Genomic DNA, 27,293 nt, shown 5'->3' on the forward strand with positions numbered 1-27,293 from the left:
ACCGGTTAAAAATTTATTTTTGTACAACATTAAACAAACAAATACTGCAGAATGTATTGTTTAATCAAAATATTTTTGTTCATGATCATCTTACAGTACATAAATAACAAAGTAGGGTAAAATGCTTTCACAATGAAATATTTGTCGTTTCTTTTTTCATTATAATACAATAAGATATAATTGTGTTCAGAAAAAATACACAACCGTGTTTTTTTTTCAATACATTTAAATCGTAAATGCTTAAACTAAAACGATAACAATAAATACTATTAAAATCCTATATCACCTGAATACTCTTAACCTAAGTCAAGATACAGTACTTTGTACTTTTTTATTAAAAAACATTAACTAATCTCACATGTTTCAGAGAACACTAGAAAATGTCATTTCTCTTTGCTATAGATAGGATGATTTAATTGTCTTTTATGTAGCGCCTACACTTTTTCATAAAGCAACACTTAAAATACTTAGAATAATACAATTAACCTCATATTTATAATACTCACAACACAATAAGGCTAAAGATTAAATCAAAATGACTGCCTCCGTGGCGCAGTGGTTTAGGTCGCCACGCCGATACCACTGCAACGGGAGGTCGTGGGTTCGATTCCCACACGGAGCAATTATTTGTGCGATCCACAAATAATTGCTTCGGGTCTGGTTGTGCTTTGTGTCCGTTGTTTGTATGTTTGTAAAAGTCCCCGCGACACAAGAGCAATTCTTAGTGCGGGAGTTGTCTTTTAAAAAAAAAAAAAAAAAAAAAAAAAAAAAAAAAAAAAAAAAAAAAAAAAAAATAACTGTCATTTTACGTATAGATCTAATACAATTAATAGCTAAGCTCACAAATCACAACTTAAATACATTATTTTGTGGAATGTCAAAAGTAATCTAAAAGAACCACAACAAAGTGTTTTCACCATTGCTTGCCTTTTTAATTTTATTAATGATATTTAACAACCGAAATATCCTAAATGAATTTATCAGTTTTTCAAAGACAAGTCAGGTCAAGTTTTTCGGAAGGCACGTTAAATTGTGGGTCCCGGCTGTCATTTTCGAAGATCTTTGACAGTCGTTAAGAGTAGTCAGAAGCTTAAAGGTCTGACAACCAGTCTTACCGAAGGGTATCGTGTTAAATTCCAGGTAACTGGGTTATGGAGGTCGGTAGGCAGTTGCTCCATGTAAAACACTGGTATTCAGCTGCATCCGGAGAGACTGGAAGCCAACTCCAACATAGCTTGGAAAAAGGCTAAACTGATATAAGTCAAGGACACTCGTGAGATAACTTGCGTTCCTCAAAAAAATATAAGTTACCTTATATCATTCTAATTCCACTATACATAGATTAGAAACCAGCCAAAAAAACGTATAACAAATACTTAACAAATAAACATGTATTTATAAACTAGACTATCAAACTAATTTGTACTACATTGTACTATTCGGTGGGTCCGTTGTGTTCCTTGCTCTCCTGTTTGATGTTCTCTGCTTGTTCGATGGTGTCTGGAAGCTTGGTGTTCAGCGTCTCCGGCGTGAGCATCATCAGCAGACCTGCTGTACCCGCCATTATGCCGAAGATTAGGTATGGCAGGGACTCCATGTAGGCTGCCTGGAAATTATATTTTTTGTTTATAACGACCTTCGAAGAAGTTTTGTAATAGCTTACTACATTTTAAATAATTCAACATTGTGCACAAATTCCTGTTTCTAGTTTTCCTCCTATAAACGACGAGTGAGAGGTCAGGCGCAGGACCGACGGCTTTACTTGCTCTTCGAAGCACGGAGGTCTACGACCTCAATTTCCTAACTCCAGGCAATTTCTGAGAGCTGTAGCTGATAATAGCTGAGAGCAATTTCAAGACCTCTTGGGCGACAGTCGTATACTCTAAAGACCGCGATACAGAGGCGGCCATGTTAACCACAGGATGAAACGGTAAACCCCTCCTAACAAGAATGCTACCTGTTTTTTTGGTCCAATATTGCATTTTGTCAAGGGCAATAATTGTTAAAGGGTTCTTTAAAGAATAATTTAGGAGTAATTGCTTACCAGTAGTGGTGTCTGGGGTGCAATAACGGATCCAATTCTGCCGACCATGGAGCAAGCTCCGAGGAGCGAGTGTCGCGCCTGTGTGGGGAACAGCTCGCCGGTGTAGATGTAGATGCTGCTGAATGCCATACTGATGGACAGCTTGCCCAACAGGTTTAGGGTGGTTTGCAACCAGGCTGGAAGACGAATAAATTGTGATCACTTGAAAATTTATCTGAGAAATGTTAGGAAGCTAAGTTAATACTTAAAACCATTTTTTCCAAATTTCAAGGTTTAGTAATAGGTTAAGTAGTAGTTTAGCATAATTGACAATACAAATCAATAGGTTTTTAAATGCATCTGGAATAGTTGATTGTCTTTAATTTTTACTTGCCTACTTAGCAAAATATCGAAACCATAAATAAATAAAACAACAACACACTTACTTATTGGTACGAAAGGCAGCGCCACGAGCGATACAGCGCAAATAAGGAACGCTGTCATGATAGAAGACTTTCTTCCAAAGCGATTCAAAGTGACTGCACTGATGAAGTAACCGGGAATTTCCACCAAAGACGTGAGGATATAGTTCACGTAGCTGTTCCCTGCCAGGGATACAGAGTTGATGGACAGGCCGTAGTACACGAAGGTTAGAGTGATCCACCAGAAAGAACACACACACAGCCGGAACATGATCTTTCTAGACTTAATCACTTGAAGGAACATGGACTTAGTTTCAACCTTCTCTTCCATTGGTAACGAGACTTTTTCCATCTCAGCATCATCTTCGGTTATCATTTTAACAGATTCTGCTGATAATTTCTTCTTGTTCATTTCTGCTACTTTGAAGATGATCTCGGCAGCTTCCTGCTTTCTTCCTTTGGATAGCAGCCAGCGCACGCTCTCTTGTATGATCCAGTAGTAGGAGAGGAAGAGAATGGAAGGTGTGTAGATGATCAGGGTGTAGGGACTCCAGTCGGGGACGGCCCAGGCCACGAGGGCAGCGGTGACCTGGCCTAAGGCGAAGGTGCTTGAGATCAGGTTGCCACATAGTACTCGGTGGCTGGCGCCTACCATCTCCAGCGCTGAGGAATAGAAAATATATCATGAGTTTACTGGATTATAATATTAGAGTATTATCTGTGATAATATTATATTGGAATTGAATATTTTCTTTGAGTATAGCTTTATATAATTCTCCTTTTACCATAATAAGAAGACTTTGGTATCGATATCCTTCAATATTCTATCACACTTAACAACCTTCAACAACTCACCAAGAATAAATCCAGTGCTGTATACGCCAGCTCCGACGATGGCTTCTAACAGTTCCAAGCTTATATACATCGGGTAAGAAGTGGAGAACGCTCGTACAATGCCCACGATGGCTGGAGACACTGCTGTTATCACCAGGGCTATGCGACGACCGTAGCTAGAAGAGAAAAAAAGAGTACAGTAAGAATAATATAGAAATGCTCGCATTGTTACTGTGTGTGAGAACTTACAGACCACTTTTAAAACTTACAATACTCAATTTGATTTCTGATATAAACAAAAAAAGAACATAACTTACAATACTCAATTTAATTTCGGAAAAAAAACAAAATATTTAATATTATTATGCAACGGGTCTTAAACGCAATTGAAAATTAAAGTTTAGAATCGAAACGTCGGGTGAACAAATAAGGTATCCTAAACTTTAATTTTCAATCGCGTTTAAGACCCGTTGCATTATAATATTATGTATACTAGTCGCGAGAGTTTAAAAACAAAAATATTTGCCGTCTATGGCAATGAACCTGAAACATGAAACTATGTCATTTTTGAACCAATTAACAATTTTGTTCTAAAATTGTTCAAAACCAGATTTAAAGAAATCTCAGTTGGTAAATCAGTCTTGTGTTACTTACTTGTCTGAAATGGTGGCGGTGAGAGCAAGCGCAATGAACACGCCCGCGCTGTGGATGGTGCCCACCAGGGTACGTTTCCATTCCTCACACGCCAGGTCAAACTGGAAATTAACAAACAACGAAAAATTATAATCACTGTCTTTTTTTTTTAAACGAATAGTGTAACAACTAGTTTTCAGAATTAACGCTTTCTTAGGGCCCTTTTCAAACGTCAATTTTTTTTCGAAATTATCTTTTTATTCACAGTATGAATTTTTAAGCGAGAACACAATAAGTCTTCAGATTCAAATAAAAGAAACAGAAGTGTTTCTACCAAAAAAAATTAAAAAAGATTCTGGCAACAATTTATTTTGATGCTACTATAGCGCGAAAAAACATCAAAACATCCAAAAATTGGCAAACAAAAAACCAATATCGCGAACCCATAAAATCAATGGATTAGGAAACTAATCTGTCACGCGAAGATCATTAGCATCACAGGTCCATGCGGCCAATAAAACGCTTCAGAACACAATAATATGATGATAACAGACAATATTGTGTTATCATGCCCTTGTTTTGAATATGACCATGCTTGGGAACGGTGATGGGAGATAAAAAAGACTCTTTGATGGCATGACAGATGGTACATTTCGTAATGTTATGTGTGGGGTTTATGTATATGTTTTTGTATAGTTATTGGTCCTCATGATGGACTGCTTTTTATGGTTTTAGTAGCTGCCACCTACGACTTTCATCATGGATTACCAGTCTGAATTTATTTTGGAAAAATTAGTTACTGACATTGATATGGATGTTTTTGAGAGAAACAGTTGAAATTCGTTTCTGCAATTTGGAGATTATACCCTGTACAGTGATTTTAACAAACCACTATTGAGTCAGCTATCACGAGATAGAAAGATCAAGAATTGGAAAATTAATTTGATGATGAATGAGAAACATATCTTCACGATGAAATAAAAGTTTGTTAGCGTACTTGTAGGTAATAGAAAGATTCAAATTTTATAAAGGCTGCCTGTTTAGCGATCGTCTAACTTAGACTTACATAATTGCTACCATTGCAGCATTTTTAAGTAGGTACCTGTATGGTACCTAAATATAATGCAGAAAATAATATCTTACTATTTTTCCCTATATTACAAAACTTTAACTAACATACAATTAAATAATCTTAATGTCAGTTGTCAATAATTGTTACTAGTCATCTTTCCTTGTTCGTTCGGTAATTAGTGCCACAGGGCCTATTACCATGTTACGATACACCCAAGTTCAACCACTTAGACCAGGCCATTTGATATTATAGCCAGAACGAGGCGAGCGTCTTTTTAATTACGTGTTTAACTTTTATGTCATTTAATGGGGAAAATAGGCTACTAGAATACTAGTCGAATCAGCTACTGTATGTAGGTATGTAATGTCCAAATAGCTTTAGTATAAAATATCCAATAACGTTCAGTAACATTAAGTATTGCTCTTGTGTTGCGGAGACTTACAAACATACAAATAACGGAGTCAAAGTATTACCAGACCCGATAAAACAATTTTGTGGATGGCACAAATATTTGTTCCGCGTGGGAATCGAACACACGACCACCCGGCTCACTGGTAGCGACGTGGTGAACCTTAACCATTGCACCACGGAGTCAGTTAAAAATCTTATTTTTGTTATGATGTAATGATTCTAATGAGCCAATAATATTATTATTAATTCTAAAATAATATCGAATTCCAACTTTAAGTAATGAAAAGATAATAAATACCACAACTTTGGCATTTAGAATATTCAATTTACAAACTAACTTTTTTATTTGCCCTGACATATTCTTATTCTTTTATCAGATTTTAAAGGAATGCCAAATCCTTAACTAGCGTGGTAGACTAAAAACCTAACCTAACTCAGCCCGAGCCCAGCAGTAGGCAATATTATTGCTGTTCATCCTAATAGTAATGTAAAGATATAATGACTCAATGACGCAATGGACGATGAGGTACCTAGAGTCACCACGCCACTGACACTTCACCAGATGTTGATTCCCACACGAAATCAAATATTTGTGTTATACCTATGTATATACATATATTGTATATAGTCTTACTTAATGTATAATAGAATACGGGAATTAACGTCGAAACGTTAGGCATTTTAAGGTAAAATGCGTGTTCGCGTTAATTCCCGTATTCTATTATACATTAAACATGCAACGCGAGAGTTTAAAAGTATAGTCTTACTTGTTCTGTATTATATTTACAGTAATTTTTCACTTCTGAATAAATATCGATATCTGGCCCGTGGCAATACACCAATGACTTTGGAAGTTATCACTTCTTCTAACGGTGAATGAAAACATCGTGACGAATATCTAAACCCAACCTAGCATGCCTAAAAGTTGTTTAACTAATTTCTTAAAAGCATGCAAAGTCTCTTAAAATCCTATGAGTATTACTAGTACAATCAATTTGCAACCATCTCCATTGGAACCTGTGCCGAAACGTCAAGAAAACCAAATAAAATCACGTGAATTAATCAGCACGTACGATATCTAATAATTATTTCAACTAATATTTAATTAATATTACCGATAATATCACTCCATTCAAAGTGCAACAACAGAATTAGATAATCTATCACAATTCTGTTGCTTGATGATCATTATTAAGACGTGTGTTCTAATCAGATTGCTATCTCGTAGACCTTGCCCAATAATTGCGTATCGTATGATATTGTTATCATAAGTCTCGAACATGGCTTAGTGATTATGTTTGATGGCTTGGCTACTGTTGACTGAAATTACAGTGAAAATATTGTGTGGGGAAATATAGGGGGGAAAACAGTTTCAGTTAGTATTTTTCGCCGTTGCTGAAAGATTTGTTAGCAACATAAGACGGAGTTTCTTTACAGAAATTTTGTTACCTTATTATAACGACTGCGAAGACTTACGACTTAGCATAAGTTGAAATGTTATTTGAAAATTTTTAATGACAGTAGATTAGAATTGATTAAGATTGTAGACATGATTTTCAGCTATTTTTATAAGTTAAAATTTCAAGCAGCCTTCCCGCGTGAAAGAAAAACGGGATCCACACAGTCTAGAGCAAAATTTTATGAAAACAGCCGAAGATAATACACACTGAAGAGCTTTAGTTGACGCCTTTGTCCAGCTGTGGGAATCCATGAGCTAATAAATACCATTTCTTTATCAGTCTCTATAGAAATACACATGTGAAGATAAGCTACTGATGCCTGTCGTATATAAGCTGTCGTTGAACAAGACCTTAAAGAAAATGTCGTAACGCCGATATAATCTATCGAGAGTAATTCAAGTGGGCACTTGAGTGACAAAGATTTGGACATCTCACTGATAATGCTATCAATGATTGCTGCAAAGTATTGTGTATTTGTTATATAGAACAACGTCCTTCTGACCTTTGCATATGAAGTGGGTTTTTTCGTAAAAATGTTCCTTTGGTGCAATAAGTTAGGCAAGCCGTGCTACTGAATAAAAGATCCTATGAATCTCCATAATAAGAGTGATTTTTTTAGGTAGCTTTGCCCTCATGTATTCTTATGTATTTCTTTCTTTGTTTTTCTTTCTTTGATTCTTATTTTCGAGTTATGTTTACCGCAGAGGTTTGAAATGCTCAGTTGACTTAAGACTGTTCAAAGGTTTAGAAAGTCAAGTTAGAACGTTTTTCCTCGCTACCACAAAAAAGGAATATAAAAATAAATCTATACTAATATTATAAAGCTGAAGAGTTTGTTTGTTTGTTTGTTTGTTTATTTGTTTGAACGCGCTAATCTCGGGAACTACTGGTCCGATTTGGAAAATTATTTCAGTGTTAGATAGCCCATTTATCGAGGAAGGCTATAGGCTATATATCATCACGCTACGACCAATAGGAGCAGAGTACCAGTGAAAAATGTTACAAAAACGGGGAAAATTATGATGTGTCATCTTATGTGACGCAAGCGAAGTTGCGCGGGTCAGCTAGTGTAAGTATAAGAAGGATTTGAGATCTTTATTGACATGGGAGACAAATAATGTTTACTTGACTAGCAAGCAACAGTAAACAAAAGGTTATGTTGATAATATTCTATCAGCAGTAGATACCAACCTCAGCAACAATAGTATGATGGCTCTCATAGACCCAGGAGGAGCAGGTCTTGGTCTGGTTGACGAGGAAGCTCTCCGGCGCGCACTCCTCGGCTACAGGTACGAAGCGGTTGCAGCGGGCCACGCTGTCCGAGTCCGGGAGGGCCCAGAGACCCCAGCCGTTTGTTGTGAAGACGGGAGGAGAGGACTCGCATTCTGGCACTTTACATCTGGAAATAGAAGATTTCATTTCTTTAAGAAAAAATATTATTAAACAAAAAATTTGTTGGACGGTGTTAGTACTTAAATTAAGGAACTAGGCCTAAATGACAATACTGACCAAAAAACATACATCTACTTTTAATCGTTTATTTTATTAGTGACGATAATATATGATCCCGATGGTTAGAATAAACAAATACCTAATATATGGTCATATAAGTACCAGACCATATCTTTTGTGTTTAGGAGTGAACTTTGCCACAAATCTGGTGGGTATGCACCTATAGATAATATTAAAGGAAAAGTAAAAAACACAAACAATAAATTATTGGTTGACCTGAGAATCGACCCTGAGAACTCAAGGTCTGCAGACACTTACATCAAAATTTACGTCAGAGACAATGTTGAATAATAAAATAAATGTACGTATTACTTTTTCCTTATGAAATGTACCAGACTATAAAGATTTTAAGTTTCGATAAAATAACAAAAGGCGCAATAAATATTATTTTTAACCGTCCCTTGTACCCTTACGATAAATTTTAATATGACCTTAGGTTTGACCGTAAACCGAACGATAAAAAAACGTATTGATTAAGGAGATTGATAAAAGATCTTTAGGTTATAAATGTTCTGATAACTGATAGTGGTAGTTTGTCGGTTGACAACAATCACCTTTGAAAATCTTTTGGGATGTAAAATAATTATATGATAATTAAAGATATTTAGCCTTATCGTCGAGTAAGAAATCTAAATAATCAATCATTGTTCGTTTACCGGGTCGTGCAAAGGTCCATTTTGTTCGTGTAAGTTATATGATTAATAGATTGTTTTAGGATAAGAAAACGTTGGTATACTTTGCATACTTACCTTTCAATATATCAGTAACTCGATTCTCTACAACTATTGACCATCAACAACCGGCTAGCTATCGAGAAATTTTGTATGAATATCTGACCAGCGCCGTTAGCGGATAGCGTAGGAACTATTTTGGCAGTACATTTTAAATGTCAAACGTTCGATACTGTACCGACTGTAGACGGTAGATTCTCTACAACTGAAACAATCGAGTCTAGAGAGATTGTGGTAGAGAATCACGGTATTGGTATGATGTTACAAACAATGTATATTGTATTTATGAATGCATAATTAAAAATGCACATTAACGATGTTAATTCGAAATGAAATAGATTATTCAAACCAGGATGTGACACACATGTATCTTAAAATTGCTGTAACGAATGATTTATCGCGTTCGTAATCTGATAAACAACTAATTATTGTAAAATAATCGCATTGTTCACGGTTTTAGAACTAATCTCATTATCCGAAGGTCGTATCTGCCATCTTTCGTCACTCTTTTGTGTAAATTATGTATTTGTAGTGATTTATTTACCTTTAGCTATAACAAAGTTTGGTTTTTCAAGTGCAAGACATAAACTGCTGAGTAAATTGCAACTGCAGTCGAATATCAAAGTATTTTAGAAGTCAAACTGTCGATACTTGATAGCACAGACTGTAAAGAATCGCGCTGCAGTTCCGCAATACTTTACTACTATCGACTACCGTCAATTGGCTAACTATTGAAAAAAATGTATGACATTTAGTTCGCCTCTAGCGGGCGTCGTAGAAACTACTTTGGCAATACATCTTAAATGTGAAGCTCTCAATACTCGATGGTTCCAATTGTACAGAATCGTGCTACAGGAGTTATTTAAGATCATTTTTTGTGTTTAATCGTAAGATAACCTGCAGGGCACAACCCACTGAGTATAAACCAGTGATTTATTTAATAAATTAAATAATTATCAATATATTAGTTATAATAGCGGAAAGCCATGGGAGGTTACATCCAGCAGTGAGACGATATAGGCTCATAATGATAATAATAAGTAATCAAAGTGTATCTCTATTCTATTCTATCCTATCTCGTATTAATTTGGGGTTTTCTAATATTTATCTTTCTAAGTTGTTAGTTGTATTTATAAAGTAATTATAATGATAATAGCCAACTACCTAAAATAAAATCCATTATCTTTTCAATCACACCACCTTTTCTTCGAAAGACAATATTTTCAAACATAAAAAATTCTAACGACCGTATCACAAATGTAATTAAGTCATTGGACAACTCACACGCGGTGATTTGATTCCAAACTAAGCAGAGTTTGTACTATGGTAACCAAATAACTGATAAAAATACTTATATACTTCTAAATACTTATATAGATACATTAACATCCAGGCTCAGAACAAATACTCGTGCTCATCACACAAAGATTTGTCCCGGGTGGGATTCGAACGCGCCACACGCGTCGCTGCGGCTATTGCGGTGAGGTAACCACTTTAACCACTGCGCAACTAATCAGGCTTTCAGAGTCTTTATACAAAGGGTGAGGTACAAACACCAGACTCACAAAGAATTGGTCACATACAGTCACGTGTACCGACTGTAGCCAGGGAACACGTGTCGTTGACTGTCCGAGAAAAACGTATTAACGAACAATAGATACATTTACATTGTTAATAGTAATATACCAGAAAAACTTTGGTATTTTAATTGTACTTTTATGGTGTAAACTGTCGTGGGTTCGATTTCCAGGTTAAACAAACTAGATTTGTTACTATCTCCCTCTCTGGTCTGAGTTGTACTAATCATAAGACATGAGGTTCGATTCCCAAAGTGCTACGGAGTTTATATGCTTTAGTATATTAGGTCGGGGAAAAAGTCTTTTCGCATTATAATCTCTTTGGCTTCAAGAATCACAAATGAGTACACGGTTCATTAGGTTTCTTTCAGTGAGCTCGTGAGGTACCCAAATATCGAGTTTTATTGTGTAGATATTTTTTTTTATTACAAGTTCATAGATACGATAATGTGAAAAGACTTTTTCCCCGACCTAATATTAGTTAAAAAATTTCCTAATACAACTTCTAGTTATACAATAAGCTCACTAACTTTTACTAGGAACCAAATAACAATTTTTCGCACGTTATTCTACTACAATGGAATATCGACCAGCCATCGTCACTTTTGTATGAAAAACTGATAAACGCCCTTAGCGGGTACCGCAAGAACTAATTTTTAAGTGCATTTCAAATATCAAACTTGTAACGCTTGACTGATAGCTGTAGAAATGGCGCTGCGATGATGAAATGTAGAAGATTGCATGCTTAATAATATTCTATTTCCTCAATAACTGTCACTCAATAATTAGCTAATGAAAAGCAATAATTTATTTATCGTAATTCTGCAATAATTTTATTCCAACATTGAAAAACAATTAATTGACAATAACCTGATTTTTATGGTTAAGGAAAATGTAGAAAAAGTGCTACCTATACTATAATGAGTGAACTTGAAAACGTCTAGGTTATACCGGTACGAAACGCAATAAATACAAATTGTTTTTTCCCTGTACATCTTACGCGTACAGTAAAATTTAAAATAAAATAAGTCTGTAATTTTTTTGTAAAAAAGGAAACAAAACTCCCTTTCTAAGCCTTTCTTCCGAATAAATATTGTTTAGCTTATCAGCAAATGTATGAATATATATGTATATTTGCCGAGCACACCGAGAAAAACTAAAGTTTGGAGAAGTTAACTAGTGATTAAGTGAAAACCTTACTTCTTTTCTTTCTTATTTCAAAAAGACAACTCCAGCGCTAAGAATAGCTCTTGTGTCGCGGGGACTTTTAAAATCATACAAACAACGGACACAAAGTACAACCAGACCCGAAACAATTATTTGTGGATTGCACTTATAATAAATTGTTCCGTGTGGAAATCGAACCCACGACCTCCCGACGCAATGGCATCGGCGTGGCGATCTAAGCCACTGCGTCACGGATGCTTGGAACTTGTTTCAAAATAAATAAAAAAACAAATGATATAAATAAATTATAAATGCAATAAATTATCATCGACTTTTTATTCTTTTTGAAGTCATTGACTCAATAAGACAGCACGCAAAAAGAGGGTCAGAGTTCTGAGTACAAAAACCAACCTTTTTATTTGATTTAAGTCTCGGGCAATAATAATGCAATTCATTTATTTTTATCGTTCACTGGTTTTATTTAATTTCTTCAATTTAAATGTAAATTGATCAATTATTGAGACTACAGCTGTATTACGCAACAGTTTTTGAAAGATTGTGCTTATTCTTCACTTGGATATTGTGACGACCTGGACCCAAAGAATGACTGAAGAAAGGAGGGAACGCCTTTGCTCAGCAGTGAGACGCTTAAACAGGCTAAAAATAATAGTATAGTTTTAGAAACATACGTTTCAAAGATTCACGTTTCAAAATTTTATTTGATTCTTGTATACGGTGTTTGTTATTTACTAGACTGACAGTAGTCCTTATTTCAATTGTAAATCTGACAACAAACGTGTTCTTTCAATTACGTAGATATTATAATAATATATTCATATTCAAAAATGTCAGTCCATCTAAACTCCACCAAGATTTACATATCATATAGCAGGCGTAGTTTATTAGATGAATTTAAATGTGCGTTACTATATCTTATCTTATCTTAGGGGTGGGGGTGCCAGTTAATGCCTGGCTGACACTTCGACCATTCCTGATCCTTTGTGTCACCCCCTCCTTTGCTACTCTGCGTTACTATAACTAATGGCTATAAATAATTTAGTAGTGTATATTCTTCGTGTACTCGGTTTGTAGCTGTGTACTTGAAATAGATCTTTGACAGCAATCAGAAGCTTAAAAATCTTTGATGTTCTTGAATAAATCCTATAAATCAAAGAACGCCACTTAATGCGATTCTTACAAACTACTCTTGCCTCATTCACAAAATACATCTATGTCATACAGGAACGCCAGTTACGAATACAAAAAGACGTTTGTGTTCAAGTAGTCCAAAAAACCGTCCATCCATCTATAGGTATGTTAAGCTACTAGTAGGTTTCTTTCTAAATGTATGTGAGTGAGCTGTAATCAGGTGAGAGGAAATAGTGACCGATATAACATCGCGGACAGGACGCTCTCTATTGTAATAAACTGATTATTTCATAAACGATCTCACAACGACACTTTGCTGTTTATTTACTTACAGACATGCTATGCCTTGAGTTATATACTTTATTTATAAGCAATTCATACAAATGGTTTACCATTATTCTTTAGGTCATTGGGACTTAATGCTAGCTATAAATTAAGTTGGAATTTGCGATGAATTGGCGTAAACTGGTAGTCCGTCTATTTCTCAAGCCCAAATTATACTCTGCGTGGTAGCAAAGAAGCCTTAAAACTTAAAGACACTGGCACTATGCAGTCGTTGAAAAAAGGTCTTACCAAATCAAGTCCAAAAGCATTTTTACATTGATATCATTGCTTAAGAAGAATCCACAAGAGAAAACATATCAGTTCTATGTACGCTGTAAATTACAAAGGACACGCCTACTATGGTGCTGATAAACCTTTGTTACTAATCTGACACACCTCTGAAAAACAAGCAAGCAATAATGACGAACACGTCACGTTGATCAAAGAAACTCGATTCATAATCAATCAATACATTATTTTGATATGATCTTATTTAGTACGAAAGTACTAAGGTCTCTCCCACATTGCGTACGCGTCCCATGAACGTGTGATTAACGCGATAGCGGTTTTCACGCCGTGTACACACCACACGCTGGCAAAACAATAAGTTCGAAGCTACTACGTCCCTCACGCACCGCTCACGTCGATAACACCCCAAATGTGGATGAGGTCTTATTCATTGCACATATTATTATAGGGAAATTTGTGAATATTTTTTCTTTTCTGTGGAAGTAACCGGACCTTTCAACTGAGATGATCCTTACATTTAAGACGTGCGTTGGGTAATTTGTACTTTTTCCTGCACGTCTAGGGCTCTACATTAGTTTTCATAGAATTCTATCAAAAAATCTAATTTCAGGTCACAATTTGATCACATAATAACCTCGACAAACATCGCTTAAAATCTTCGATTAATATGTTTGGTTGTACAAGTTAAAAGAAAAACGTTGAACGAAGAAGAAGAACAAACGAAGAAAAAAGTATAGGATTTAGTGAAATGTTATCAACATTTTTCAATGAGAAGAAATCACGTAACTAGCAGTAACTGTTGTCATATCAGTGCAATTGAACAGTTCAAGCAATTAGCGTGATTGCACTTAAATACTCTCGTTGTAGTATAATTTCAAGTTTACATGCTATTTTTAATTGGAGATAAACACGCATACATTGTAATGCCTATACAAACCTACTGGCATATGCCTAGCAGGACCTAGACGATCGAGTTTGATTGAAACGGTCGCGCTATAACACTCATGACTATTACAATTTTAAAGCCGGCGTTTGACATTTAAAATAACGTTTAAAGTAGTTCATGCAGAATACGCTAGAGGCTCTGATGCGTTTTCCATACCACATTTTTCGTTAGTCATCTCAAATACTCTTAAATTTTAAACCAAGGTTTTATTGCTGGGCCTTCGAATGACACATAAATTAAATCTGAATTATTTGCAAAAATGGCAGGAGGAAAAATTATAGGTCGTAGTGGATATCCTTCCGGCGAACACAAGGTAGAGGTCAGTAGTCTTGACAACACGAAAGGAATTTGTAATTAACCATGATTTTATTTATAGTTTGAATATTCATTAGGTTTCTGTCTGATTTATCTATAGCTAATCTAATCATTAAGATAATCCATAAAGAAAATCATCGTGACAATGAGGGGGGCTAGGCGTCAAGTTCAGCACGCGAACGAGTAAGGAAAAACAATCTGTGGGTTAAGCAACCGTTGGCGCGGTCATTCTATAGATGGGTGACCCCAAAGTGATTTGACCTGAGTATCTTCGTTTTTCGGAGGGCACGTAAAATGTCGGTCCCGGTTGTTGTCAATTAAGATGACAGTCGTTAAACCATGTCAAAGACCTTTCGAGCGGCTTGAACAACTTTGACACTTGGTAGTCCACTAACCATACGATGGATAGATAAATAAATAAAAATCTAGTCTTCAGTAAGTAGGTACCGTAGTACCTATACTTCTGGGTATTCCTCTCCTACAATTACACTGGTAATCAACATAAAAATGTTGTGAAAACCGCAACACAATGAGGTAAAGTAAACTAAATTGTTGCAACAGAATTGGCACGTGTTTCTTGAACATAAGGACTAGGATTAAAGACTTAGTACTAGACTTTATTATCTTTTAGTACTTCTTGATAATGATGTATGAGAGTGCTTTAAAATTGCGCGGTTATAATGTTCTCGATGGGTTTTTACTGTAGATAAACTTTTATCCCGAATTGCTGATTAATTGATATCTTTATAACTATTGATTCTGCATAATATTTGGATTATTACCAACTGCAATTTCTTAATTGTTTAATTCTCAAGAGATCAAGGATAAATTGCACCGCGCGGGTTTTCAAACAAATTAATATATTTATCACAATTTATCCACCCTAGCTAAAGTTAGGAGGGAACAAACATAAAAAATATAGATGAATTGAGAACCTACTTCTTCCTTAGAAGTCGGTTAGAAATGGCTGCGATGGTCTCGTTTCATTAATTTAATTCTTGAACTTAAATCCAACTTCATGCAAAATTTGGATCTATAGTTTAGCTGTGCAAGTTTAACAAGTAGACTACCGCATTTCTACATTAGTATGAAAAAAGTATTGAATATTTAAGGTCTTAATTCCTTTCATTTAATTGTATGAAATGACCACACACTGACAGTACACAGTACAATATGTATGTGGTAAAGAAAAGAGCAATTGCTGCCACCGAATCAGCCAGACGGCGTGGGTCGTTCGTCATAATAGCTTAAATTGAGATGTGAGCGGCCATTTACTGATACTGTGTGTGTAATGTGATTTATGTAGGACGCTCTAGGTGCATGCTAGCTTGTTTGAATAGTATACAGTTGAAAACAAAGATAAGTAGGTATATTTATATCTACTGATTGTGCTTACAATTTTACTTTTGGTCAATGAATATTAGGAAAATTACTTATTGTTGGTATTTTTAAGCACTATTTCTGGATTGCATAAATACTTGTTTTATGTTGGAATCAAACCTAACGCACTGTTAGTGACGAGACGGTCACCTTAGCTGCTGCGCCACGGAGGTCGTCAAACGTAAATTAATTAAATTATTTTTTGTTCGTTGTAAAATAATCTACAGTAGCAATAATTTGATTGATCCTACTAATATTATAAATGCGAATGTTTATGAGAATGTATGTATCTATGTAATTATGTGTGGATGTTTGTTACTCTTTCACGCAAATACTACAGAACCGACTAAGTACGATGAAATTTGGTATATATGTAGGTAGCTGATGACCCAGAATAAGAATAGGCTACTTTTTATCCCGGAGTTCCCGAGGGATCGGGATTTACACGGGAAGGGTTTCCACGCGGACGAAGTCGCGGGCGGTCTCTAGTATTTAATAATAAAGTTGCGTTTTAAAATGTGTTTAATGTGTACATAGTTTTGCCCATGACTGTAGGTGTAGAGTAGGGTAGAGTCCGTGCATTTACATCTATTTGTGTCGTGTCATGATTGTAGTGCATATAATCGCCAGTTATCTGCTAGATAACTATGAGTTGCATCTTCTTATATGCAAAATACATACATACATCAAATACAAATACATATACAAAAAAATATATAACAAATTTAAAAATACATACATACACATATAATATACATAAAAAACGCCCACTATACTAGCTACAATCCTAACTTTTTAGTTTCATTCAGATTCATACATCTTGTTATACAAGAAAATCAGTTTCAAGTACTTCCCATCTGACTTTTTCTTACCATTTTATAACTTTTTTAGATGATACTAAATACTTTTTTTGATAAAAAAATTGTCTCAAAAATCCGTAAGTACACTAGTTTTGCGCACACCATCCTTACTTTGGCCCAATACAGCCTGTTAATCTCCAGGATATAATCTATCACTCTATCAAAACTGGTTTAGCTGTTTTGACGTGAAAGAAGTACCTACAAACAAAAATATTAAATATGGATTACATAGTGATTAAAAGATGTACTATGTATAAATTATTGCTTGCATTCATTTAATATACTATAATCGATTGTTTTATCTTTTAAATGTCACTCTGTCTTGTAAAAATCAATAACAAATCAATCAAAATTACATAATAGGATGATGATTACGCATTTTAAGTTTAACCAATAAGAAACTACATTTTAGAGTAATATCATTTTCGTTCCGATGGATGAGGGCGGCCCAGGACCGGTCCTATTGGCGCTCGATGGGGGAGGCCTTTGTCCAGCAGTGGACGATTCCCGGCTGAGATGATGATGATGATGATTTATTACTAAGGTACCCGCGGGTATTAAGGCCTAGCTAAGGGAGATTTGTAATAAAATGAAGAATATCCAATATAATCAACCAGTTTTTATAATAATCAGTCATGTACTTATATTACTACCGAGTTTAAACAAAAAATAGCTTCTAAAGCTTAAAACTAAAACATTATATCACTTTTAAAAAAACGCTGTCTTTAGGCCTTATTATAATAGGGTAGGGTAAAAAGGCCTATACTATAAACTATTCAAAAATCAACTTAAACTAAGTAAATTAGTATTATTGACATCAATAATAGGATTCAACGAGTAGATATCAATGGTGTTAGGTCTTCAGGTTCAGCTGTTTCTCTCGGCGTGCCTCAGGGTTCGATACTCGGTCCGTTTCTTTTTCTCGTATATATAAACGATCTCCCCTTTCAGGTGCAGGATTTATGTGATATTATATTATTCGCAGATGACACTTCTCTCATTTTTAAAGTAGATCGTTCGAAGTCCTGTTTTGTCGATATCAATAGTATTCTAGAACAGGTCCACAACTGGTTCACTTGTAATAATCTGTTATTGAATTCTAACAAAACTAAGTGCATTAGGTTCACTATGCCCAACGCGAGGAATTTAGGTACTAACATAGTCGTAAATAGGCAAACTATCGATTTGGTAGATTCGGCAACTTTTTTAGGTATCAGTCTGGATAGCAAGCTCCAATGGGGCACTCAGATAGCGCATCTCTCGGGGAGACTCAGCTCCGCCGCGTACGCAATCAGAAAAGTAAGACAGTTTGCTGGTGTGGATGCGGCAAGACTGGTTTACTTTAGTTATTTTCACAGCGTCATGTCTTACGGTATATTACTGTGGGGTAAGGCTGCTGATATAGATGTTATTTTTGTCCTTCAAAAAAGAGCTATCCGTGCAATTTATAGTTTAGGAGCGCGAGACTCCTTGAGAGAGCTTTTTGGGCAGATAGGGATACTGACGGTGTCATCACAGTATGTGCTTGCAAACTTGTTGTATATAAAACAAAATTTAGGGACTTTCGCAACAAATAGCGATAGACACAATTACAACACTAGAAACAGACACAAATTAGTAGGTCCCCATCATCGTTTACACAAGGTGCACAATTCGTTTGTAGGTCTCGGCATTCGTTTCTTCAACAAGCTTCCAAAGCACATCATGGATTTACCCCTGCCAAAATTCAAAGTTGCTGTTAAGGAACATCTCGTTAGGAAAGCTTATTACAGAATTGATGAGTATCTAAACGACAATAGCTCTTGGGATTAGTCGCTCGCTTGATTAGGATTCTTTGAAATTAGGGAACTTTGCTATAAATTGTATAAACTCAGTAGCAGTAGGTCTAAATATTGTAAAATATGGGCAATTAATGATGCAAATAGGTGATGTTACGTACAATTTGATGTTATTCATAAAACTGTCACTTTTTTTCTTTTATAATGTTAACAACCAGTGTGCTCACTTGCTGCCCATATTCTTATTATCACATGCTAGTAGGTGCTCCCAACATACGGTATGATCAGAGACTAATAAATAACCTAGCTATGGTCATTTAACTTAATTGACGTTTAGTCTATATCGCTGATTGTTGGCAGCTCCTCGCATGATCAATTATTGTATCAACCACATTGTAAAACTTTTTGGCGATTGAAAAGAGTGGCCGTGAGTTTCTCGCTAGCTCTTCTCATAAGGCTCTACCCCCTTTCCGAGCTAGTGGTAGATTCAGTAATTGTAACGACTATCATAAGTGTCAATATTTGACCTAAATGAATAAATGATTTGATTTTGATTTTGATTTTGAATCATTAACATAAGGCAATAGAAAGCATAGTAGTCTTAATAAATTAAAAAAATGTCCTTATTCGCATCCATCAGGACATTGAAAATCATCAGTATATTCTGCAGTCAAACCGACACATTCTTCGTGGTACCACTTAGAGCATCGCGAACATTGCCTCATAGCATCATCCATTCTATCTTATTTGCAAGCATGACAGTACCGAACATTTTTTTTTTGTGATTTATTTTTGTCAGATCGCCTTCTGACCACAATGGTCGTTTGGGAGGCATCGTGACTGTAAGCACTAAAAACAATAATATATAAATTGAAAATATAAACTACGTATATACTACCACTAAAAAACATTTTAAAAACACGCTCCTACTTATATAGCAGTTAAAAAAATAGGAGTATAATAAGGCCTATTGTAAAATTTTATAGGCCTTAATATCCGCCAACCACCTATTTACAGAAAAGAATAATAATATAATTTTTATAACTACAAGTCTCTTAAAACGGTAATTTACGGACAAGCATACATTAATTAATAAGCGGACAGTCAATACAGGTTTGTAAATATGATATTTTCTAAACAACTTACGTTTTATTAGAGTCAATTTTTATAATTCGTGCTGCTGAACCGCACTTCTGAATTATTTCGACGATATTTGCGGGAGGAGAAGTGCTAGAGTGCGTCCGCCACTTTGCAGCGACTTGTATACGCTCTGAGCTTGTGTGACAGTAATCTTGATCGTCAACTACTGTATTTCGTACGTTTTTTGTGATTTAGGCCTTATTACCCGACAGGCCTTAATACCCGCAGGTACCTTACATATTAAAATTCGTGAACACTCGTTGTCGGTCTATTATTTTATAACACTACTGTTTCGGCTGTGCGTTGTCCATCAATTAGACAGTTAGTCATTAATGTGTCATTCAGAGTAATCATAGCGATCCTATAAACCTCAATATTTTTATGCCAAACAATTTAAACTAAGCAATGTTTTATATGCATGCAGAGTTTACCTGTAAATAATTGTTACACTCTATTCTGTTTTGGTGCTTATAACAGTGTAAACAATTGTTGGTGAACCAAAAAAAAAATGATGAATAAACCCTATACATAATTGCCTCACACCAAAATAATTAATTCACTTCAAACCAATTACGACTATTATACTTCTTCGCTTTACTGTACTCCTGGTAGTTCCACCGTCCAGTCATGCAAGACGACCTTGAAATTCTGTGATGACTGATGTTACTGTGATTGTAGCGACCTTCTGATCTAAATACATAGCTAGTTACTCTTCCTTCCCTCAAGGAAGATGTACTATTGTATTGCGTTTCGTGAAGTCTTACTGAGAAATTAAAGCGGATATATAAACAAAAAGACTTTTGGAAGGAAGGCTATGAATACTAATTTTGTTGATTGCACTACCGACATGAAAAATCTGGCCTAGTGGTCTTTAAAATTGCTAACTGACCTGTGTCTCATCATTGTTTTATGTTATACATTAACATTCAAAGTTTACGAAACAAAATATTTTTTTAATTTGAATTATCTTTTGCCCGGTCTGCAGAAATGATTTTGTACTCCTAATGTTGTAAAGCAACGGGTCTTAAACGCGATTGAAAATTAAAGTTTATGACACCTTATTTGTTTATCCGAGGTTTCGATGATCTGCCGTGGTCTGCCAAGGTATGTTTGTACTCCTTTAAAATACACTTACGGAAAATTTTATCCTAATCGGTTTAGATCCTAATTTTAAGATCCGAATTTTCCTAATAAAACAAAATGTAGGTGTTCATCGCCGTGAGAAATCTGCACTATTTAATACATTTTAGGACGTCATCGTTGATAATATAACTAAGATTGAAAATATCTGTAAACGACGGTTGCTGTAAAGGAGAGATGGTTTCATAATATTTTGTACTTATCTATCGATAACTATTATGAAACCGCGCCTCTGAATAACTGATAAGTTCGTACGTAAAACATATCTTTCATCACGTTTCAGACAATCTTTATAGCTCAAGTGCATTTCTAGTACTTACGAGTCTTGGCGATACTATAAATCTTCAATCTGCTATTAAAACAAAACGAAAACTGACTACTGGATTAGTATTCTGGCTAATGAATAGTGTATTTTAGCTCAATTTAAAACCAAAATCACAGAATAGTTGAGGCAAATTTTGGTACGGCACTATATTGTTATAAAATCACGGCGAAGGATATAATGCTACTTCTTTCGACAAATACTAATATTTGATAGAGCCGTTACATTACACAGATAAATCTATTTTATCTATTTAATTAGCAACAGTATAAAACAATATATCTAGTTTAGTAAACAAATCATAATAAGCGTTAAAAAATCATAGCGACTGTCTGAAAAGCATCTTTCACCTCAAAATATAATGGTTTTGAATGACGACAAGACTATTATCGTCTTATTAGTCCGAAAGATTTAAAGTACACCAAATACTGCTAAGATTAACATTACAATGCACTAAAATATAGATTATTATTATAACAATCATTTCCTCTGTTATCTACTCAATATATGGTAGTTTTATTATACCTATTGCCTACGTAACTTATGTCACTGAATGATAAAAAGTCTTTCAGAATGTATAAAATATTTTTCAGTGAATGAATTTTGTGACATAGGCTACTCTTAACTCGGGAAAGCATTTCACGTGGACGCAGTCGCAGGCGAAAGCTCGCTACATAATAACATGTTTTTACGGCATACGGGAAATCTTCTAAACTAGATGCAGATTGTTAACTATGACGTAGTTTTTTGCTAACATAGTTTTTACTACCATTTGACCTAAATAAATTAATGTTTTGATTGTGTGTACCTTCAAGAAAGTTTTTATAGAAATACACGGTATCATCACGTCGATCCTTTACCGTCAGAACAAATTATAATTATTTCTAATACACACATAACCTATACATAATATTATCATAAGTATGTTGCATTGTGTTCGAACCCGCTATCGCTAGTTTAGGAGGCGCAAGCTACCAGTTGGCTATCACTTCGATTATCTTATACCTACACACACGTAACTTCTGTCAGTGTATGATAAGAAATAATCATTTATATTAAATATGCGTATTAATTCACGGTTTAGTGAACATGATTGATCATTCAGCATTATCTTTGATAGTGTAAGGAAATAAATGAAACATTTTGAACACTTTTTAATATGAATCATGCTTAAATTATCCGATTTTTAAGTGAAACAGAGCTATAGAAATCAGTAACGCCATTCTCTAAAGTCAGTACTATCGAGTATCGAGAGTTTGACATTTAAAACGAACTACAAAAATAATTCGTGTGCCGTCCGCTGGAGGCGCTGATCAGATTTTTATACAAAATTCGTTGATAGCTAGCCGGTTGTCAATAGTCGATAGTGGTAAAGAATCGCACCACATATTTGTTTCTTTGATACAGGTTATAAGAAACCGTGAGGAACGATTAGCATGTTAGTTGCATGATGGATTTTATTAGCTACTAACAAACCAAACGGTAGTTCGTTAGGGTGCCTTTCCCAAAGGGTAATAACGGGACAATATAATTTTAAGATACACCTTTGCCACCTATCTCTATTTAATGCGTCCCATGTTCTCTACACGAAAAAGCAGGACTTTGCCCAAACGGGGAATCGAAGCCTAATTCCTGGTGATAAAACCAGAGGCTATTGTTGTGATCATGATTAATTGCTATATCGTAGATTAAGTTGATGCTTTACCACCTTACCTTTAGGTACCAAAAACAATTAAAGTAGGTCATAAATATAATTTTGCACCCATTTACAACTACGACCACCAACTACTACATATTTTATCAACACACTGTCACGTTTTAGATATTAATTTGTGTGAATACAAACTGTTGTGTTTGAATACATCGTAAAATATTATTATTAGTACCATTACTACGAGAAAATTAACAAGAAAAACCTTTAAAACGTGCCTTTGTTTTTCACGTTGTGAACGTGTTTTTTTAATGCTTAATGTGTACGTGAAATAAATATGGTATGTCTTTATATTATCACTTTTATCAATGCTACTGAAAGAAGATAAGGGATTAATTAACAGCCGTTTTCTTAGTTTTAGTTTCCATTTTTCGATTAGTCTGATTATAAGATGAGACGAATTAAATTCTTTTTCCGCCAATTCTAAAATCAGAATCACAATGTTTATTGTCTGGTAACGCGAATTTTAATCTTAATGAAAACGCAAAATTGTTTAAGAAATAAGAACCTTTTGGAAAATCTATGTAAATTTTCTATTTCAGTATTAATTCGGCACACAAAACTTGAAAGAAATGATAATATTATTAATCTAAAATATAGGTGTGTCGACAGTTATTAATTAGCATGGAATTATTTAGATTGCACAATATTTATGAGAAGTCGTTATCAGGGAGTTAATCGTGTGTTATCGGAGGGGGTGTAATCCCTTTCATCGCAGTAATCCGAAAGCGCTCATTATTCATATACTTCTTTCTAAGTCTAAGGGTCAATTCACACTGAGACGCTGCGACTCTAAGCGCACACTTTTAACACTAGAAGGATTGGGGGATAATATATTTTTGAAAGGTATGAACCTTTAAACAATATATTATGAAAGGAATCTCAAAAGTCATAAAAAACATATATGACAATAACAAATCAGGTAAAGTAATAAAATATTTAAGAATAAAATCGCCGTGCCGTCACATTGAAGCCGTTATAACTTTATTTTCGGAGTTATAACTATATTTCGTTGTGAAATTTCAGACAGCATGTGTTGCATTGCCTATGACTTTAAGATGTTAAGCGCGTTGCAGTTCGAAATTATTTGCCTCTTCAAGTATCGTCGCGAGTGTGGACTGACCCTTAGTTTATTGAAATCAGTGGACTGTTTTAAACATTGATAATTCACGCGTGTGATAAAGGGTTAAGGAATTTTAATATTACAACGCAAAAAGATTATGAAGTCGTTGATATTGGAACGTCTAATTCTGTATGTGAATGTAAATTTAACTGTTGTTTGAATGTAAATTATGTAAAAGGAGTTGCAAGGATCTTAATGCAAATAGCGTTTTCTGTTAATGGGATCTGAATTTAATGTTTTTACCTCTGACAGACGTTTTCACTCAATGAGAAAATAGGCTTGCTTTCGTGTTATTTTTGCATAGAGTACCTATTTAAGATAAGTATTGTTGTTTTGCACAAGGCCTGCTAAAAACCGGAAACCGTCACTCAAAAGTAGTGAAAGAAAATGTCCGTAAAAAAATACCTCAATATTCTAAGATAGAGAAGATAGGGCAAGCTACCAAACTTCTTAAGATAAAACGAAATATACTTTTTACGTCATTAATTCGGTAAAAATACTAGTCCTACTACTGAGACCTTACGCCAGTAAATCTTGCCTAAAGCTGTGTTACGCAAAGTTCGCCAAATTTTATGCAGAGCGTATTGTCCACCAGTGTCGGGCATATTGCATAAATACGCTTTCACTCTTGTGTCACAAGTATTTATAAACAGATGGTTTTTGTTTACAAGTTGAAGACAATTTTGTTTATTTACTTTTCTATACTAATACTCGTATTATAAAGCTGAAGAGTTTGTTTGTTTGAACGCGCCAATCTCAGGAACTACTGGTCCGATTCGAAAAATTATTTCAGTGTTAGATAGCCCATTTACCGAGGAAGACTTTATATATCATCACGCTACGACCAATAAGAGCAGAGTACCAGTAAAAAGTGTGACAAAAACAGGGAAAATTATGACCCATCCTCTCTTAAGTGACGCATGCGAAGTTGCGCGGGTCAGCTAGTGGTTAATATAACACGCCAAGTTCTCGTAGGAGTAGGCAGAGACCAAAGAACGCCTCTTGGTACGATCCTTACAAACTTCCCTTTCCTCATTCAAGCGTGATGTATGTATGTATGTTTGTCACTATAATATATTGTAGTTTCTTGGAGGGGTTAAGAGGGTAAGGTTTAGAAAGCACAGGAGAAGATATTATTATGATAAAGAACGAGTAGTTTGGGTTAGAATTGCCAATTGGACTGTTTTAAAATGTAAGAGGTCTCATGACGTAATGGATAGGATGATTATTTTGAGATAATTTATGATATTGCTTGATGTTATGCTTATTTTGACCGAAACTGAACCGCTTCTACAATTTAAGCAAAAACTCTTTACGACATATTAATTGTATTTTCAAGTCGTGAGAAAAGCACGCAAATACTCTCTGTAATTACACGCAAATCATTTAAACTCAATTAATGTGTCTGTTATAACCGTTTTAGTTTATGTTAATGTTGATATTTAAACATTTCCCGCGCCATTTTCCTGTTTGCTGGTAGTTTTCTGGCGATATTCAATAAGGGCCAGTAACTTTACTGAAGAAATAAAGACAACGTTTCGTGTGTGTAAAAACGTCAAAATTCTTACATTCATTCAAGTAAAGTTTTAAATCCTTAAATATTATTTTCTAACATCAAAACATACATAAAATCTCGTCTTATTTCCCATAGTGTCACGCAGAGTCCAAATACCACCACTTGATACGACCCCAACAAACTTTTACTATAGTTTCTTCAACATAAAAATCTATCAACTAATAAAAATCATACCTATAATCCACAGCGCCCGCAGCAAACACATACTGGCAATTATACACAGCACTGAACAATATAGTTAGTAATATAAGACAGAAGTTCTTTATCTGGTAGGGGCCGAACTGCCCCAACTCCACGAGAATAGCATCGAGGTCCACCGGCATAGTGGCACGTGTGACTGCGCCCGCGCCTCGCGATCAACTGAGGTAACAATGATAAACACCCGGCCAATGTTTAGCAATCAGGTGCTATCATTATCTGTTGTTTGGTATTTTTGGGCGAATTTTTGCGATGGATTTTTGTTATTTTAGTTCAAATATTTTATATCAAGACTAATGTAGACATGGACAATGATAGCCAATTGGTCGCAAATTCAAGTGGTCGATGGTTCGAATCCAAGCGCACATTAAACATCAATGACTTCGTGAAGAGATTTTTTTAAACAGATTAGTGCAAAATGCAGTGTCAGGCGTTGTGGACTCGAGGCTTTAATTCCTCCCTCTTTCCGGAAATAAAAACAAGATTTTTTTATGTAGATCTATAGTACCTACAAGCCATTTAAGCCCTAGTAAAGTATGAGTAAATAATGCGACTTGGTCTATGACTATGTTTATAATCTTCAACATAACATATTATTGAATTTGATATGAACGTACGGATTTTAAAATATTTTTAACATTACCTTTAACAAAATTGTCACATGACGTCATATATCGTTTTATACAAACAAAAGCAGGCGAAAGTTCAACAGTACTCGTAAAGTTATATACCAGTTTAAATTACGAAAGGGCATGTTTTGGCAAAACTAGTTATTGCGAAAAGGCCTGGTGTGTGGAGATAACATCAGTGTCCTTTAACTTCAAGTATTAAGTAATAAACTATTGAATATATTAATAATGGGCTAGAAATTGAGATGTTAAGTTTCAATGTGAGGTCTGCTGAGTATAAAGGTCCTTTTTTTGGTGAGCGATCTTACCGTGTCGTGTTGTGATAGATATCCGTAATGAAGAAAATGTACAAACTGAATTAAATTAGTTTTATATAAAGATATTTTATTTGTTACTTTAAAGATGTTAATAAAGTAGTATAAAAATTGTTGTAACTACTACAAGTATAACGCTACTACTAGGCTGAAAAATCAAATCAAAATGTATTCAGAGGTTTTATCGTAAGGGCGTTAATAAACAGACTAATGTCTTGCTTTATACGCTTGAATTACTGTTATTTTAAAAGGAAAACGGTCACACCTGTTATTGCAAGCTACGTAAATGGTCATTTC

General features: G+C 34.9%; 1 protein-coding gene across 1 annotated transcript; it reads right to left on the bottom strand.

Annotated features, from left to right (window-relative positions):
- On the bottom strand, window positions 1-26,202 carry LOC142976171 (organic cation transporter protein-like). Its single transcript, XM_076119424.1, has 7 exons — window positions 26,030-26,202; window positions 8,047-8,254; window positions 3,934-4,034; window positions 3,301-3,455; window positions 2,470-3,108; window positions 2,045-2,220; window positions 1-1,606 (listed from the first exon to the last, which is right to left on the bottom strand). Exons 1-7 carry the CDS (start codon window positions 26,176-26,178, stop codon window positions 1,436-1,438), a joined length of 1,599 nt encoding a protein of 532 aa, XP_075975539.1. The 5' UTR covers window positions 26,179-26,202; the 3' UTR covers window positions 1-1,435.
- Between the last annotated feature and the right edge of the window lie 1,091 nt (window positions 26,203-27,293).

The sequence above is a fragment of the Anticarsia gemmatalis genome, chromosome 10, assembly GCF_050436995.1.
Source record: "Anticarsia gemmatalis isolate Benzon Research Colony breed Stoneville strain chromosome 10, ilAntGemm2 primary, whole genome shotgun sequence".
Classification (NCBI taxonomy): Eukaryota; Metazoa; Arthropoda; class Insecta; order Lepidoptera; family Erebidae; genus Anticarsia; species Anticarsia gemmatalis.

What these genes read in the sequence shown, in the direction of transcription:
- LOC142976171 (XM_076119424.1), bottom strand. Translation starts at nt 26,178, where the DNA reads ATGCCGGTGGACCTCGATGCTATTCTCGTGGAGTTGGGGCAGTTCGGC. An exon ending in ATCATACTATTGTTGCTGAG is followed by an intron (nt 4,035 to 8,046) that starts GTTGGTATCTAC and finishes GTTAATTTCCAG; the next exon opens with TTTGACCTGGCGTGTGAGGA. An exon ending in CAGCACTGGATTTATTCTTG is followed by an intron (nt 3,109 to 3,300) that starts GTGAGTTGTTGA and finishes TCTATTCCTCAG; the next exon opens with CGCTGGAGATGGTAGGCGCC.